Genomic DNA, 19,086 nt, shown 5'->3' with positions numbered 1-19,086 from the left:
GTATATGTTAGTCGATTTTACTTACAAAATGTCACGTCCAGGAGTTGGCGCCAAAATTCTAGCACTAATTATAGACAAAGACGAATAGTATTCAATTTTGTACGCGAAATGGACACTGTGCCGACACGTTTTTATTTATTTGCTTAGTAAACAAACTATTTTAGCCGCATTATTTATGCCATGTTTCTGTTTGATAGGTATATAGCAAAATTTCATGAAGTCTGATTTCCTAAATTTAAAAAAAGTCGTCGGTTGAGTATATGTCAAATGTATATATGGTTTATGCCACATATATAGGTATTTTGTGACGTCATTGTTTACCATCATGTATGTCAGCTTATTTTCTATTTCAGATATATAATAAAAGTATTAGGTTACCTACTTAGAGAAATATCACGAATAACCAACATGGGACCAAATATTGTGGGAAGCATAAAGCAGAATGACGTATGAAATGACATAGCTAATTTATTTAAGTAATTACTAGCTTTATTACAAAGAGAGCATGATACAGGACGCATATGCTTGATAAAACTTGAAAATTGCAATGTCTAAGAGAATACGCGTTGGCAATGTTGGTATATTCATGTGGGTGTTAGATTTATATGCGGTTCCGCTTGTTCAGATAAATCAGTGACGTACACACAGGCGGATGCTCTATTTTAATATGCTGTAGGGGTCTGTCTGTTTGTGATAATATTAATGGAAGTGAATATGACAATGTAAAAAGATCAAAATATTGAGATTTTGGTAGTTAGTCAAGAGGATCGACGATCTGGTCAAGATCGCTGGAAAGCATTGGATGCGAGCAGCGCAGGACCGATGGTCGTGGAGATTTTTGGGGTAGGGCATTGTTCAGGAGCCCGGAAGATGTCCTCCGGGCTGAAATAATGATGATAATGATGATGATTATATGTAAAGGAAGACTTCTTATTTTTGAATGTGTTCCGGATGTAGTCCGGAATAGCAACCATGAGAGGTACCTACTATGAAAGTCACATGACGATATAACGTTATTAGAGTCACTTAGTCAGTTTCTAACGACAAACAATCATAAAACATAATTTAAAATGTGTGAAATAGAAATACTGTAACAGTAAAGTCACAAAACATCATATTTAAAGCTGGTAAATAATAAAAAGCCACTTAATTGGCTTCTTACTGCTTTATAGTTTACAGCCATGTACGAGCTGTGGTAATAGAATGCTAAATCCTTTTCTTATGAGTAAAGACTCGTAGCCAGCAGAAAAGTAATGGATTCTTATGACGATGTTAAAAATTCCTATCTTATATTATTCATGAAAATTTGAATTTATAGCTGCAAAGGTGTGCAGATTATACGATATTATTAACAGTATGTATGTACTAGTGATGTGCCAGATAGTTAAGAATGTATGTCCACGGATAGGACTATAAATAATAAATCTTTACTATGCACAGCGATAAAATACAATAGGAAAAGCAGTATGTACGTGATATTTCGTTTCAATGATCGGAATAAGTGGAAATTCTGGAGGAGCTGTCCCCCACCGCTTGAAAATTATAAGCATTACAATACATTATTAAAACCTTACAACCTACTCTGGCCAGAACCAAATCTGACTTACCTCCTACTCAGGGTTTAAACTGGCAAACTCTCATACGAAAACCAAATGGTCTTTTAGCTTTTTATTCTGTTAGTAACGGCACAGATAAGATATTATTACATAGTGACGGTGAGTGTTACCGTAAAAAACAGTTGACATTTTATTACTAACATCATTAAAACATTACCTATAGTCATATGGGTACTAGTAACTGACCACCGACAACAATTGAACATATAAATTTTCCATTTTAAGTATTCGAAATATGTGGTAATAATTTAAATGAAATTTAATATTGAAGCATATTTTGTATTAAATTTAATATATGTAATGACATTTACTAATATACAATACCAAAAAAATACGGATCTTTTTTCTATCTCGGATATACGGATATTATTACGGTTATCAGACACAACACTAGTATGTACATAATGGAGGGAGCGAACGTTTGTTATCGCATCGAGATTTGTCCGCCCTCATCTTCCTTTTCTCAATATAGACTTGTACGCCGCCTGATACCATTTATGATACACCTGATAACATCAGAAATGGATCATGAACTCGTCAAGCCTTACACAACGAAATATAAGGACCGATACTCAGGTTACATTACTGTATAAGAAATTAACAATAACACAAAATTAGAGACAACTTTTTAAATTCTCAAAATGCTTGCTTTATCAGTTAATTATTAAATACTATTCTTGACACACTTTACTGGCTGATATTCTTTGATATTATTAGGATTAAAAGTATTTACAATTATTTTCTTTTCAAATGAAACACAAATATGTAAATTAGAAATATTAATAATGATACATTTTTAAATTGGCAGAAGATAGTTAATGTAGATGTTGTTATTGAAAGGGTTTGGTGTTTTTAAAGTTTATTATAACTTCAAACAAAATATTGCTGTTCTGTTTTAATGACTGTAATAGCCTATAGATGCATGCTTGCAAGACTTGTCACCGGTCACGTTCAAGTGGTCGACCCTTAGAAAAGCTTATTAACATTTTTTGAAAAACCCCATGCTATCTCTAGGGAAAACCTCAACAGGTAGCTCATAACACAATCTGGTTTTGTCTTATGAGCCTTTAAGACCGCACTGTATGTGACTATTTATGTTCAAGGGATTCCCTGTGTTGTGACGCCATTCTGACTATAATTTTTATGTGTCAATTTGTAATCTATTTATATAACTAAAATTGTTCAGCTTTTTTATATACTTAACTAAATTGTATACAAGCCGTTCGCCTCCCTGTTGGTATGTAGCCAATGTATATTATACAGCAAAATGAATACGTCATCACGTGATGTCCTGTACTACCCTATATGGATTCTCATTCTTGAGGGTTAAGATATCATGTGAAGTACGTAAGATTGCCCATTCGAAGGACGACCAATATTTCGCTTGTTTTCAGTTATCGGTCGCTGCTTCTCGTATTCTCAGCACTTTAGGTATTGAAAACTCGCGTGGCTATTCAACTAGGCTCTTCGTCCGGGTTTCTTTTACAATTGGAGTGTTAACTGTCTGTCATTTAGTTTCATATACAACCCACTGTTCTTTGAATACAGGTCTTGTTACCCGTAACAAATAGCGAGATCGAGGCGCTTAAAATTCAACGACAAACACTTAAAAAAAGTACCGTATAATTCCTATCTTATCAACTAAAGTATAGCTTCAAGCTGCTACCTTAATTAAGTGAATCAAATCGCAGCTTGAATTTGAAAAGAAAACGAGCTGAGTTTTTTGTCAATTCTTCTCATCTCGAACTGACGGTAGATTTGATATATCTTTTTGAGTCTGTAATAGAGCTTAATGAATAAAGATATTTTGAATTTGAATCTTGATAAAGGTGTTCCTCTATAAAGTTTGTAGTAATACCATCCAATAGTATAATATAGGGATATGTTACTGACGCGGTGATTTGTTAGGTCAATCTCCAGACTTGGGGCTGACTCAACTACCGTCTGGCCTAACTGACCTACATTCTGCTAATTTGTCAAGTTCCTTCCAATATAGAGTCTTTGTAAAAAGTCGTGTGAGACACGATTTCTTACAAAGATTCCCTGTATAATCATTTACAAAGATTAATAAAAGCACCAATTAAGCACCTTTTTTAGTATCAGATTATGTAATAAAAGAATTATCCAAGACTTTGTATGTTTGTTATGCTTAATATGTGTTTTATGGCTGCAAAACAAAGACTCTCGTAGGCGGTCCAGAGTAAGTGCACAATAATTTATTGAAATAGTAACTCTACACGCCTTACGTACTCTGATATTGCTGGAGCTGTTAATACATGTAAGTCATTCTTTTAAATAATGAACACAATTGTAAATTTCATTTGAAATCAGAAATTATATCAACATAAAACCATAGATCACAGACTTACATACTTATAGCGTGATATTCGTTCTGCACTATGATATTTAATAACAGACAACAATTAGTATAATATACATTAGTGATATCATATACTTTACTTACTTGGATTACGATAAAATATATGCTATGTATTAATTTGTGATGTGGTCTATCTATGTACTAAGTTTCGTTTAAAATTATCCAGCTTGCTCATGTTATGGGTAATAGACTACTGTTATAAATACTCAAAAATATTTTTTATAAATACAAAGTAATCATACTCATAAATATAGGTTTGCACTGTTCGAGGAATCCAACCCGCGACCATAGGAAGCAAGGTCGTCTGCTACAGTGCTAGACCACCGAATCTCAAATGTACAATTACATAGATACATTTATATTTTAAACGGTAAAATAATTTCTGATATCGGTGTAGTGGTCCCAGATTTAATTTTTTTCACAAAAAAATCCGTTTTCTTTATAATATTAATCTGTTATAAGTAGTAGTACTAAGTTACTAATAACTGATATTATTAGTAGTAGAGAGGTAAATTGGTAGAGAAAAGAAAGAAGTTTGAATCATAAATTTTTTATCAGATCTTAAAAAATGGAGGAGACTAATCATTCAGTCTATATTTTTATCTAGATTATACATTCATAGACTTCTTAAATTTGATTTTTTATTACTTTAATCCACGTGATACGGTATTATCTACTCTCTGTGAATGCTTCTGCGTCATTATCACGATACATAAAGTGACACCAGAGATATGCCGTATATATTGAACCATTGTGTACAATCGTCTTAAATTATTAAACAGAATTTGAAGACAGGATTGCTCGAGTTCAGTCGCGTACGGAGTTCGCGTGGGCTCAGCTCCTGTAGAGAGGTTACGACCAGTTATAGACTAATTTTCCAATAAAAATAAATAATACAGCTCAGGAACGGTCAAAATACTGACCAAACGCGTGTTCTAGCAGTCGAGGTGCGGCCCCGCTCTTCCTGTGTGACGTATATCGCGTTCTATTTTTGAAATTTTCCCGCGTAATTTTCGCTTCCGAGTTTTCCTTTTAAACAAAAAGCAAATGGCTTTTTTGATGGTTATCACGGTTGTTGAATATTCAGCTAGTAGCAATTATGTCGCTTAGTAAGTTGTGAGCCTGACGTTAATAATAAAAACTATCACAGTGGATCCTTTTGTGAAAAGAAAAATGAAAATTTTCAAAAAGAAGCTCCGTTTCTCGATAGATTCGAATTATGTATGAAGTGTGAATATACTATAATCTGTGGCAGACATTTATTCAATCTCACATATCAGCAGCGACTGCAAATATCACCTATATTTGAAATTGAAGGTAAGGATATGATAATGTATGTGTGTGCTGTATTATCTATATTTATTTATTTATGTACATATTTAAAGAGAACACTAGCATCCATTTTCTTGCTTTTTTTATTAATTTATATAGTAGGCTTTATACGTGGGTTTGCACATCTATGCAGACATTTTTTTGATTACCCAGAATAAATACAACCTATATCCTTCTACATATTATATATTTCTAATATGTTCTACCAAGTTAGATTTAGAGAGATCCTAAAGGTTAGTTGTAGCCACACATGCATAAAAGAAATATCTCCGTTGGAAAATATACACTCTATCCTGATACAACCATCGCTCCCTAAGGGTATCCTTCAATTCTTGTGCTTGACGGGTCTATGTAGATCGCAGTGCTAAAGCTCTAAAGCCCAAACCACTCAAAAATAAGTTAGACTTCGCACAAAGTCGTCTGCACCTCTGGTTCATGTATTTCTGCTTAATTTCTAAGTTGTATTTCGGTCAATGGATGACAGATGCAGTAATAGGCAAAAATTTATAGGCTAATTAAAAATTTGCAAATATATTTTCACTCGCCTACCTGTTTACATATTGTGGGTATCGAACCCGTGTCTATCAGAATGTTGGGTGTTAAATCACCTAGATCTTTAAAAGGTCATCGCAGATGTAACCGGAGATGGTTGAATTCTAGGAATCATTGTTTATTAAGGGCAGACGGGCATGTTTTGAGACGGATATGTGCATAAATTCTAGCGAATATAAAAGGTATCTTTAATATAGATCAACGAGAGGGACTCCTAACCATAATGGTTTTCCTTTATGGTTAATTCGCCACGACAGGCTATCTGACTTGACTTCTTCGATCATCATCCACTGGTGCTACGCCAGGGTGCAAAAAAAAAAAATACCAAGAGAAAAAAATACTAATATGTGAAACCTAATTGTTTGTTAATTTAATGAGTAGGTAACGACTCTGGATTATATTGTTTTAAGTTCGTATTTTTTTCCGGTGACATAGACGGTGGAGTTGTTTAGAAAGGAACTACATTTATTAAGAAGAGTGTGTGCGCGCACTAAGATTACGATGTAGGTATTCGTTAATAATATTTATACTGTCTTGAATTGTTCATACGAATGAGCTAAAGATTATGTAATTTCTGACTTAGTCTCTCGGGCTGAATAACTTCTTGTTCAGATTAATCCATTTTTTTTTTAGCAAAAACTCGTAAGTATTCCCTAAGTAACCTTAAGTATATGTACTAAGTATTCCTACGAGCGTACATGCACACACAATTATAGTCTTATAAATGTATCTTTATGGGTCTAAGCATGAAAATAGGCTTTTTCGACAAATAACCATTTTTTCAGTTATATTACACTGGCGAAAGCCATACTGACAATCAGAAACCTACTGTTACCCTAGATAAAAGTAATTATGAATTGTTGTGTATCTTTAGTATGGTTGAGTGTAATGATAGCTGACTCATCCGTCATAGTCGTGAAAGGGTGGTGTTTGTGGAAACTGGTCTTTTTGAGTTACGGCCACTGATTTGAATATTTTCAAAAAATTGCGATAGCATATGCTGGTGATCACTCTTTTATCCCTAATTAGTAATTTAAAAATGAATCTACATTTTTCTAAACATGTTAGTAGAAGCTCAAGAAAATAATGAGAGCAAAGTTTCTTGTCAGTTCTTCCTAGCTCGAAAGTACTCCGAACTGACGGTAGATTTGACATATCATAAGAGTCTGTAATGGACCTACATGAGTGAATATATTTTAATTTAATTTTGATTTCATTAACTCGCTCATTTTTGTATATCAATTGGAAAACTTACTGCCGTCTCTCGTCGTGTCGTCTCGTTATTTTTTATTTGTTATGGGTGTTGCAATAAATGGCGAATGTCAGTCAGAAATATAAATTTAATCAGGCAAATTTAGAGAGTAATTCAGAGAGTAAACCTCTTGGCTAGACCGTTCTCAAAATCTTATTATAGTACCCGTCATAAATTGACAAATTCATATAGCACTGATACAACGTACTTGATAATGGAATACTCCCCTAAGGCCATCAAGCAATAAATGCTAGTGATGTGACATTATGATTATAGATGCTTTCATGTCGATCTTAATCTATCGTGAACATGCTAGGATACTCCGCCTTTGATCTAACCGGCAGGTACCTATGTATAATCAACTCCATACGTACGTAGTATCAGGAACTGCCAATATTATCTTGGGGGACACAAATTCAATAATAATGGACACTATCCGAATGATCATTTTATTATAACTACTATCCAACCCGCGCAAAATGGTTTGCATTAAACTTCATTGATATTTATCATTATATTTCGCCCAATTTCCATAATACCTTTTAAAATTATAGCTTACTGCAATTTTAATGTATAAGCTACATTACTGTAAAGTTTCATCAAATTCCATTTAGTAGTTTTTGTGTGAAAGAGTAACAAACGTTCATCCATCCATCTATCCATCTATACTCATAAACATTCGCGTTTGTAATACATATTAGCAAGGCGATCAGTTATTTAAAATGATCATGTGGCACTAACATTTTATAACTACAATATATACAAGTATAACTTAAAACGTATTTACCCCGTTTTCATGTTTCGCGACACTTGTTTCGACTTCATCCGGAAGTCTTCTTAAGAATATTTAAAAAGTACTGAACGGGCTTGTGTCTAGAACAAACATTATTTTTGTACAAAATTATGGTACAAATTGTTTTATGTATACAAATTGTGCATATAGTAATTTTGGAGATTTTATAGGCATATAGGTTCGCCTCATTCGTAAGAATTTCGTAGAAGAAGAATTCGTATTGTAAAAGTAATTTTTAGAACCATCACAGATTTTAAATTCCAACAAATCTATGTAAAAACATAAATTAAAATTTGGTTCAATTCTCATAATTTATAATACTCTGTGGCAACCTTTAGCACTATAATTATTTTTAAAACATATTCCAATTTCAAATAATTCAGCACAAATTATCTTCACTAACAAGTTTGTAAAATCGCCGGAGCCAGAAAGAGAAAAAAAAGATTGGAAAACATTCCAATTTTAAATAATGCACAAGAACGAGTATCTGCCTAATTCTTTTCAATACAATTATCGAGAAGAAGTCTACATCAGATACTTTGCATGCTATGTTTCAAATCTTTTGGAGTATATTTACCACTGTGTCACCTAATATATGTATGTATTTTTGAAGCCGAGTGTACATACAGATTTACTAGTGCTATTATGTGTAATGGTTATGGGGTGATTGCGCACAACGCCATTGCTACTAGTGGCTTTCATTAATGCTACGTTATAGATCTACATTTTTTTAGATCCTATTCGGGTTAAACTGAATTTGATGTTCGCATCTACTACTATGTCCTAATGAGCGCTACTTTCAAATGTTTTCTGGAAATGTAGTTCTTAGGCCGATTATATTTTTATGACATAGTAAAAACAAAGGAACCGATTTTTTTTATTTAATTATAATCGTAAACAAGCTGACGCCACACTTGATGGTGAGTGCTAAACATCTTTTATATACATGAATGTAACCTTATCATGAAATACCACTTTTTTATTTATTAGCTTCAGGCAACTTATATATATTATATTATTTACATAACAATACCAAACCCATATTATATATACCTTGCGCGGACTAATAGTATTATTGTTTTTGTAGTCACCACATTCACTATAACAATCTGCCACGGTAGCGCCGGTACGGTATCCCTTCGGCGAGTAGTCTTCTTTCATGAAGATGGACAGCATGTTGGTAGACTCGTGCCATAAACGCTTTGAAGCTCGCGTTGTGACTCGTTTTAGCTGTGTCATCCTCAAGTTTAGGTTAGTCTTGGTCCGGATGTAGTCGACAATGTCCTGTTCCTTGGTCGCGTAGTGTAGGCAAGACAGGTACTTTATACCTTTAGAATGGCATAAAGGACTAAAATGTCGTGACTCTACCTGTGATTTTACTGCTGAATTATATCCTACAGTTCACAAAATAAGTTGCTTGGCATGAGACCCACGCAGACGACTTTTTAGATAGTCTAACCTCAGGTCCATTTAATGGGGAAGAAAGGTTTTCGAGATGTAAGTTTATCTTACTAAATGGACCTCTATATTATTGTGACCGTCGGTCACAAATGTAAGAAGATAATCGTTGCGGTTGTCTTATGGCAGTGTACTAAGAGGCCCATGCTGAATAATTAATTATGAAACCTTAACTGGAGGGCAAGTTAGTGTATTATGGCTGCTCTGACATTAAAATGAAATAGCAGTACTAAATTATAATAATGCATATTCTTTTAATATTAGGAATTACCAAAAGAATAGCTATAAATAGAATAATCGAAAAACAGATGAAAATGACAAAAGGTTATAATAATTAAAACAAAAGAACCGCCAAGATAAATTGTTGGTGAAGTCCCTTCCTCAACTTAAAAATGCGTTGATAGTTGTAGAATTTGAATGTCTGAAGTTTATCAACTAAATCTTTTTGTTTTGATGTCATAAAAATATCTCGATTAAGTCACTTTGCTTGGCAACCTTATGTTATGATTATACTTTTTCGTTGGGACTTCAATATATATTAAAAAACTCTTTTTTTTAACCTTATAGTGTTTTAGACAAAGATATTTTTTACTTGTTTTATATTTTAAAAAGAGAATGGGTTTACTTTGGGTAATACCTTTGTGCGCAAAACTTAATGCCACAATCAATGCACGGCACTTTCCTTATAGATGTAATCTATTTATTCTGTGCTTTTAAACAGATGCAGTAAAGCGATTCCTGTTCGTGGGGAAACCAGTGAGATACCAATAAGGTCATATTCCTTTGATATAAATAAATTCATTATAGATTCAACATTTAATTACTAACCAAGAAATAATTGTAGCCAATTAGATTGAAATTATCGTAGTCTAGTAGTAGTAATACTCCGACTGACCTAAAAGGTCGTGACTTCAAATATTGCCGATATTAAAAAAAACTTTGTGTGTTAATATAAATAAATATCTACTTCATGGGTGAAAAGAGACACCGATAACAAACCAAAATGGAAAAGGCTGTAAGGCTTACCCACTGCCACGTTGGACTCTTCACCATGACGTAGACAATTAATGACATATTAAAAAACTTGTGTGTATAAATAAGTATATTTCTGACTACCTTTACGGTGAAAAGACTGCTAACAAATTAAAAAGAAAAGGCTCTCTCGATATTTTTAATGAAAATGATAAAAACATATATTTAAATGCTTCTGAATTCGTATGTTATAATTTAATTTATTAAAGTATGCCAGACTTTTCAAAAACAAAAAACAATAATTACATGGTAATACTGCAATTGTACGTACTTCTAATTACTATTTCTAACCTTGATAATGCAGTAATAAATTACATACTTGAGATGTTATGAGATACATAGATGAAGGAGTTTTTGCATATATTTTAGCCATTTAACCTTGGACTCTGAACCTTGAAAATTGATCTTATAAGATCTTATAACTTGGTCTAGCTAATAATGTTGATAGACAAAACGAATAAAAAAATATTGACTAATATAAGATATATTAGTATTCATCTTTCATCTTTTAAATTGCGGTAGATAAATTATAATAATTATGTTAAGGTTTTATCCTTGTCTTATCTGTATCATCCGCTAAGCGTCTATTTATGTTTGTAACATTTTCACTAAATTGGTTCTTAATCAAATTTCATGTAAATATAAATTGTATCGCAAGGATCGCCATAGTCTAACTTTCATCTCGAAAACCAGATTGATAAGAGCTAGTGATTTACAAATTAGTATCTCAGATATGACTATAATAATTCGCGAAGATTTATATTTTAATAGCAAATCTTCACTTTTAAGTTTATCAAATAATGGCCTAAGGAAATTGAATACTCTCCTACCCACTGCTTCATCTTTAGTATCTTTTAAACTATGCGACGAGTTTTATTGCAGTTTTTGCAATAGATAGAGTGATTCAAGAGGGAGGTTTATATGTATAATACATGTACACCCTGTAGCTATTTATAAATAAAATGTACTCGAATAGACTAACTTCTAGTTGGCCATTCTTTGCTACTATAACGACACTCAGGATTAGTTGCTAAAAACCACTATTTAACATCATATTACGGCTACGCTGGGGCAGATGACCCTTCACTCAGAAATGTATTTAAAACCATTTACAAATGAGTATTTATGAAGGGAAAATTCAATATTTAAAATTTATATGTCTCCTTTTATACTTTACTTGTTGATGTTATCTTATGACAAATAGATAAAATAGACTACAATGTCTTTTAAATCTACTACGAGAGATTGTATAGTAAATATAGCTACTTATATAAATATAGAGAATAGAGAGCGTCAATCCCTATTGGTTTAGTAGAAATATATAAAATATAGAAAATAGATTTTTTTGGTGTTAGCTACACTAAAAAAATCCATTTACATTTAGCATATGTTTTGCTTCTGCAAAACATACAGAGCTTACAATATTGAATATTATATAATTTCTGACTTAGTCTCTCGGGCTGAATAACTTCTGGTTCAGATTAAATCCATTCTTTCTTAGCAAAAACTCGTTAGTATTCCCTAAGTAACCTTAAGTATAAGTACTAAGTATTCCTACGAGCTTACATGCACACACAATTATAGTCTTATAAATGTATCTTTATGGGTCTAATCATGAATGGGTAGTCAGAGATATTATCAACATCGTACATCGTGGTAAAAGCAACTTTAATTTCCCCGTATATATTTGGACGTTACCGACAGGGAACCTGTCATATCTTGAATTTTTTACCATTGTTTCTGTACTGGAGTATAAGACAGAAGTATATATTGCCACATTTTTATAGTGTCGCTCATATAAAAACTGATGTTATTTAACGTCTATAACACATGTTTTTATTTAATACTTCATATTTTTAATGATACGTCCATTACAAGAATGCTTAGAAAAGGGGTAATCCAATTTACCGGCAACATTGCTATCACAATATCGGAGTTATGCCACACTCGGCATACCAGGGACGCATATCTCTTACGCAAATATAACTACAAAATTAAACTTTACCACCTGGTGATAAAGCACGATAGGCATTTCCTAGTTAGAGACTATTAGAGAAGTCTAAACCAGATGTAGGTAGATCCCATTAAAGCAATTGCTCAGAACAGTGATTGGATGACAATGCCGGGACACCTACGTTATATCCTGACGTGTGAATTGATAGTGATATTTGTGATACGGTCTCAATATGGACTTTAGGTCGAGGTTAGCAAGTTAAGGTTCCGGCAACAAAGAGATTGATAGTATGTACTTCTATTTTCTGTTTGATTGCATTGTTATATTATTCAGTGTCATCGGCTATTTATTATCTACAACTACATAGATAAATATTGTAATTATTTATTTATAGGCTTTCTTATATCACTGAAATGCCCTACTAGTATGTGCTACTTAAACAAATGAACAGCACTATAGAAAACTCATTCTGTGACAGCCGTAGAACCATTCATACATTGCTACTCCCGAGGACTAAGATGTTATGCCCCTTACTATGTAATTACTGACATATTGTGAGCCGTCAATCGAAACACAACTTACAGGGCAGTGCAGCACCATCACTTCGTAGCTAATAATAATTTATTATATGTATTAATTTAATATACATGGAATATGGACTATAGAAGGTGTGCTCGCCTGCGCTAATATACCGTTAATGCCGGCCGTGCCACTATAGAAGCACCAATTGTGGATGATAATGACGATGAAGAAATGTTAATCAGCTCAACGTGGAGATCAATCTGAAACTCTATTTTGATAGCAATAGGCTCACTGTTCCCTATTACTATACCCCAAAAGATAGTTTTTCAATTCAATAAATAAATATACGTAGGCGGCCTCTGTGGTGTAATGGACACCACCTTACTTCTGATCGCGCGTTCGACTCCTAGCATGGTCCAAAATTTTGTATTTATGAGTATGATTCTTTTTATCTGTCTGGGTGTTTTCTAAGTATTTATATCAATTTGCCCAGTACACTTAAAACGAGTACAGCTTAGCTTGGGAATAAATGGCGCTGTGTGAATTTTCCTGAGATATTATGTTTATTATAGGTATGTCGAATTTTGTTCAAATTTGTGTCATTGGGTCAGTTACTTTTGTGACACTAATTATTAGTAAAAACTAGTTATGTTTTACTGCTTGTTATTTGATGCATTCTTACTTGTTAAATAGAGTTAATTTGACACGGTAAAATAACAAGAGTGCAGTAAAATTTTAATTGCCGTAACCAAATGAGATATTCAAACAGATGCGCTGAATTCACCACGGATTTAAGCTTAAACACTTTTAAAATAAATTTGAATAATTAAGGACAATTCTATGATCTTTATTGTATCTAGTTACTGTAGAAGTTAACGTACAAATATATCTTCTGTAGGTGCTATCTCCTATAGGAGGTGGCCGAATATTATGGCAAACTTTATTTTGTCCACGGCGGTCCTGAAAAGAGACCTGGTGCTCATCCGAAACCACTGCCTGAGGTTTTACAACCACGAGTACAGCGTCAGTCTGGTCTTCGGGAATGTTGTATTAAAATATAGTAATTGAGGAATATATTTAATATGTTACGAATATAGTGACATAGTTTCGTGTTTTTCTACAATGTCAATCAACAGCTAGATAAATAATAAATATGACGTTGGTCTATAAAAAGTATCTATTATACCACATTACTCCCTCCCAATGGAAAACAAAGCTTCTAGTCTCTATAAACCTAATCGTGCTGGTAGTTTCCGCTGGCGTTGCGAACGACGTGGCACTTGCAGCTGCGGTGTTGTGGTAGTGGCAGTGGCGCCACGTGATGTCGACGGAAAAGTTGCATCCTCATCTTGAAACACTATTGGACCCTCAGGATGTTGCGCGCTCGTAGAGGGTATCGGTGATAGCTGGTTTCTATAATCACCATGTTGTAATTGATCCTCTGTGTCTATACGTTTATAGTAGTGGGTGTAAGCACTTGTAGGGTCATCATCCTGACTGCCGCTCAATCTTGGACGTAATTGATCGGAATGCTTACGGCTACGAATTCCATTTGAAAACTCCACCTCGTAAGAGTATGGTCCGTTACATTTCGTTATTATTGCAGGATCTGATCCCTTTGTCAAGGGCTTATTTACCCAAACCTTATCTCCAAGTTTATATGTTGGTGGGACAACTTCTTTGTTTGTTGGTCTCAACTCCTTATATAATCGCGTTCTTTCTAGATCGTCTCGGATGTTAGGTTTCAATAAATCGAAGGTAGTACGCATTGTTCTTCCAAACATCGCTTCGTAAGGGGTTCTGTTCGTTGAACGTCGGGTTGTGTTCCGGTATGCCTGAAGAATTCTGTTAAGGCGTCCATGTATGTCAATATTCTTATCCGAGGCAAGCATACGTTCTTTGAATGTTCGGACAGCACGTTCAGCTAACCCATTAGTTCTAGGGTGATATGGTGTTGTTTTTATGTGTGTTGTGCCGATACTCTGACAGTAGCTTCTAAATTCGCTTGATATGAATTGAGGGCCATTATCTGTAACTATATATTTCGGAATACCGAATGTGGCGAATATGTTGTCTAGACGACTTATTGTTGCTCCTGATGTTGTTGATTTCATTGGTATAACTTCCAGCCATTTTGTATAAGCATCTATTGCTATAAGCCACATGTACCCGAGAAATGGTCCCGCAAAATCTATATGTAATCTATGCCATGGTTCCGGCGGCACTCCCCAAGGGTACACCGGTGCAGAGTTAGTGTTGGTTTTTGAAGATTGGCATAATTTGCAATGTTTCGAAAAATTTTGAATATCTTTGTCTATGTTTGACCAGTACACATGCAATCTTGCCAGTGACTGCATAGCATTTACCCCATTATGTCCGTCATGTAACATTTCTAGTATGGCTGATTGTAATTTTTTTGGTATACATAGTCTTCCGTTCCACAGGATAATTCCATCTTCAAATGACAATTGTTCTCGTTTCTCGAAGTAAGTATGCATTTCTATCGGTAGTTCTTTTTTTTCCGGCCAATAATTTGTTATGAAGTTTTTGATTTTGTTAAGGTTTATATCGTTAAGTGTCTCTTTTCTAAGTTTTTGTTTTGTTACGGGTATATTACTCAGTCTAAGATGTAAGAGATGGGCAAATTGGGGTAACCCTGTTCGTTCTTCTATAGTTAAATCAGAGTTTGGCAGCGGTAATCTTGAAAGTGCATCTGCTGGAGTATTCTCCTTAGCCGTGTGGTAATTTATGGTGTACTCGTAACTGTTTAAGATCATGGCCCATCTAAGTAATCGGTTGCTTGCGACTTTGGGTGTTTCTCTTTCTTGACTAAAAATACGTTCAAGAGGCTTATGATCTGTTAGCAAAGTAAATTTTCGTCCATAAAGGTATTGATGGAACTTTGTTACTGAATAAACAATCCCTAATGCCTCTTTGTCGATTGTTGAGTATCGACGTTCTGTTTCGGAAAGATTTCTGGAGGCGAATGCGACTGGACGCATGATGTTATTAATTTTATGAAATAACACTGCTCCAATTCCTTTATCAGAGGCATCGCTACTGACGTAGATAGGCTGTTTCTCATCATAGTGGACAAGTGTTTCGTTCGATGTTAAAATGTTTTTCAGATCGTTTGTTATTTGGGTATCCTCGCTGGTCCAATCCCATTTTTGGTTCTTCTTCAAATGACGATACAACGGTGCACATCTAACATGTAAATTGTCTATAAATCTACCATAGTATGTAATGGAACCCAAAAAGGATCATAATTCGGCCACGTTCATTGGAGTTGGCATTTTTTTGATAGCTTCAACTCGCTCCGATGTTGGGTGTAAACCGTTTTTATCAATCTTATGACCAAGGAAAGTTACACTCTCCTGTAACCAGAAACATTTAGTTATCTGACTTTTAATACCTGCTTCTTGTAGCCTTTGTAAGACTGTTCTGACTCGTTTTATGTGCTCATGTCGGTTTTCCGCCGTTATCAAAATGTCATCGAGGTAACATACAACACCATCCAGCCCACTTAGGATTTGATGCATGGTTCTTTGAAAAACTGCTGGTGCAAAAGATATACCAAAGGGTAATCTTTTATACTGGAAGTAACCCTTGTGTGTTGAGATCGTTAAGTACTTCCTGGAGTCCGGGTGTACCAATAATTGAAGGTAGGCGTCTTTAAGGTCTATTTTTGTAAACAATTGACCCCCAGCTAATTTGGATGTAATTTCCTCAAACCTTGGTAAGGGGTAGTCATCAACTTGTACATGCTGGTTGATCGTTACTTTGAAATCAGCACAAATACGTACGTTTCCATTAGATTTAATTGCAATGACTATAGGTGATGCCCACTCAATCGGCGTTACCATTGTATCAATATGTTCTAGAACCCCTCTCTTACTAAACGCTGTAATTCGTCGTTGACTTGGTCCTGTAGGGCCAATGGAACTGGTCGTGGTCTGAAAGCCTTAGGACGTACATTGTTAGGAATATGGATCTTGGCAGTATGACAGTTAATTGTACCTAATTTCCCATCAAATAGTGTTTTAAAGTCCTTTAGTAAACATTCAACCTCATCCTTATTATGTTGTCCTGTTATAGGGGGAATTGTTTTTGTTATGGGTTCTTTTATGTTACAGAGCCGAGCCCCCGGTGGCATAGGTAGGTTGAATTGTAAACACCAATTTAATCCAAATAAAGGTAAGTCATTATGTTTTGTTACATAGGCTGACAATATCTTCACACTATTAAAGGCCATTACGGTTATGTCGCAGATTCCCAGAGTCTCGATCTTGACGTCTGTGTAGGCAACAAGATTCTTACATTTTTTTAGTGTTGGTCGACCAATTGCTTTCCATAACAATTTGCCAATAACTGAGTGTACTGCCCCAGGGTCATATAACATATCAACTTCTATACTGTTAAGTTTCGTCGATATCATAATTTTGCTGGCAGGATTACGAAAACCAACCGCACGAGTGTGTGTGCTCTCAGCATCAGAATCTTCATTTTCGCTATCAGTACGATGTTTCTTTATTGAAACTTGTCTTGTATTATACTTGTTTATTTTTAAATGACCACTACCTATACAAACGCTCGAGAAATGGTTCATTTTATTGCAAGCATTGCATCTTTTCCCCTTTGCAGGACAGTCGTTCAAATTTTGGTGGTATTTTCCTCCACAAAATATACATTTTTTTGAGGGAATGTTTGTTTTCTTTCCGGGTTTTCTATTGTTGTTGATGTTAAGTTTGTTTACAGCTTGCGGTGATTCATTAGTAGTTTCCATAGTAGTATAATTGTTGTTTGTTAAACGTTGACTCTGTATTTCTGCTTGTTCCAGTTTGTTCAGTGTAGCGATAATATCAGCAAGTTTCGAATCATTCGTTGGATGTTCTTTGATGAGTTCCTGTTGCCATGTAATGTTATTAATGCCGATTACTAGTTGATCTCGAATTCGTTCTTCTAGTGTATTTCCGAATTCACAGTATCCAGCGAGTGAACGAAGTTGTAGTATAAATTGTGAAATTGTCTCATTTTCGTTTCTATATCTTGTAGCAAAAGATAACCGTTCGGAGAGAACGTAGGTCTTCTTGCCATAATATTCATGTAGTACTTTAATAAGTTCCTCGTAAGTTTTCGATGTCACGGGAGTCGGTCGAAAATAATCCACAAGTACCTTGAATGATGTTGGACCGATTCGGGAGAGAAGTAATTGTTTTCTCTTATTATTACTATCTGATGTTGTTCCGTCAAGCCCATGAAGTTGTAACTCGATCTCAAATCTTTGTATATAGTAATCCCAGTCTTCTGTATTGTTGTCAAATATATTAAAATGAAAACGTTCCAACGACATCTCGTCGCCAAATTTATGTTGTATTAAAATATAGTAATTGAGGAATATATTTAATATGTTACGAATATAGTGACATAGTTTCGTGTTTTTCTACAATGTCAATCAACAGCTAGATAAATAATAAATATGACGTTGGTCTATAAAAAGTATCTATTATACCACAGGGAACCCTGAATTTTTCTGTATGATTAATTGCAGAAGACTGCATTTTTCATTCCGCATTATGTGACCCAGGTACAGCAGGTTCCGTTCACGTATAGTAAGATTCAAAAGTATAGTAAGATACAAATATTTTTTAACTCCATACAAATGTACTTTAGGAGTAACGAAATTGTATCCCCCATTGATAAAAATGCCGTCCGTTTTTTGTTTTAAATCTTTAAGACGCAGGTCACGAACAAGTCAAGGTCGAATTTACATAAAAAAAATTAAATCAGTGTATTCGCAGAAGTGTGAGAAAATTTATTGTATTATTATCACAAAAAATTATCATTCTTCTAGGCAATCATAATTATCATTAAGTTTTTTCGGTGAACAAAAAGCGATTTTTTATGACACTTAGAATGACAACCAAGATCATGGTTTTTATATGACAGAAAGCGGTAATCATTGCCTATGGATATTAAATATGCCATAAACATTATAGAATTCAGAATAAAAGCCATGGTTCTCATTTTTACTCCTGAGGAACGTTATAAAAATCCTTACCCATATTATCTTCCCTATTAAATTAAAAATAATATTGCATTACCGGTTCCTAAATTATATTTAGCGAATACACAAACGTGCCAAGCCATAAAAAAAAAAAAAGAAATGAAAATACACTATTTGCAATACTATTA

General features: G+C 34.2%; 4 protein-coding genes across 4 annotated transcripts in view; 1 reads left to right on the top strand and 3 right to left on the bottom strand.

Annotated features, from left to right (window-relative positions):
* The first annotated feature begins 4,937 nt into the window (after positions 1 to 4,937).
* LOC131850085 (uncharacterized) overlaps positions 4,938 to 19,086 on the top strand; it is an 80,831-nt gene continuing 66,682 nt past the window's right edge. The window contains exon 1 of the mRNA XM_059200238.1: positions 4,938 to 5,313. The gene's annotated coding sequence lies outside the window, so the exon portion shown is untranslated. The remainder of the gene's footprint in view (positions 5,314 to 19,086) is intronic.
* LOC131850112 (uncharacterized protein K02A2.6-like) lies at positions 14,118 to 15,893 on the bottom strand. Its single transcript, XM_059200280.1, has one exon. The coding sequence runs from the start codon at positions 15,891 to 15,893 to the stop codon at positions 14,118 to 14,120; it is 1,776 nt and encodes a 591-aa protein (XP_059056263.1).
* LOC131850111 (uncharacterized protein K02A2.6-like) lies at positions 16,155 to 16,757 on the bottom strand. Its single transcript, XM_059200278.1, has one exon. The coding sequence runs from the start codon at positions 16,755 to 16,757 to the stop codon at positions 16,155 to 16,157; it is 603 nt and encodes a 200-aa protein (XP_059056261.1).
* Positions 16,772 to 18,244, bottom strand: LOC131850110 (uncharacterized protein K02A2.6-like). The gene has a single exon (XM_059200277.1). The coding sequence runs from the start codon at positions 18,242 to 18,244 to the stop codon at positions 16,772 to 16,774; it is 1,473 nt and encodes a 490-aa protein (XP_059056260.1).

The sequence above is a fragment of the Achroia grisella genome, unplaced genomic scaffold, assembly GCF_030625045.1.
Source record: "Achroia grisella isolate CSIRO2021 unplaced genomic scaffold, CSIRO_AGI_Agris_v1 utg702, whole genome shotgun sequence".
NCBI lineage: Eukaryota > Metazoa > Arthropoda > Insecta > Lepidoptera > Pyralidae > Achroia > Achroia grisella.
The sequence above is the reverse complement of the archived record's forward strand: the minus strand, read 5'-3'. Positions and strand labels throughout refer to the sequence as shown.

Coding starts and splice junctions, on each gene's coding strand:
- LOC131850110 (XM_059200277.1), bottom strand. CDS start 18,244: ATGTCGTTGGAACGTTTTCATTTTAATATATTTGACAACAATACAGAA.
- LOC131850112 (XM_059200280.1), bottom strand. CDS start 15,893: ATGCGTCCAGTCGCATTCGCCTCCAGAAATCTTTCCGAAACAGAACGT.
- LOC131850111 (XM_059200278.1), bottom strand. CDS start 16,757: ATGGTAACGCCGATTGAGTGGGCATCACCTATAGTCATTGCAATTAAA.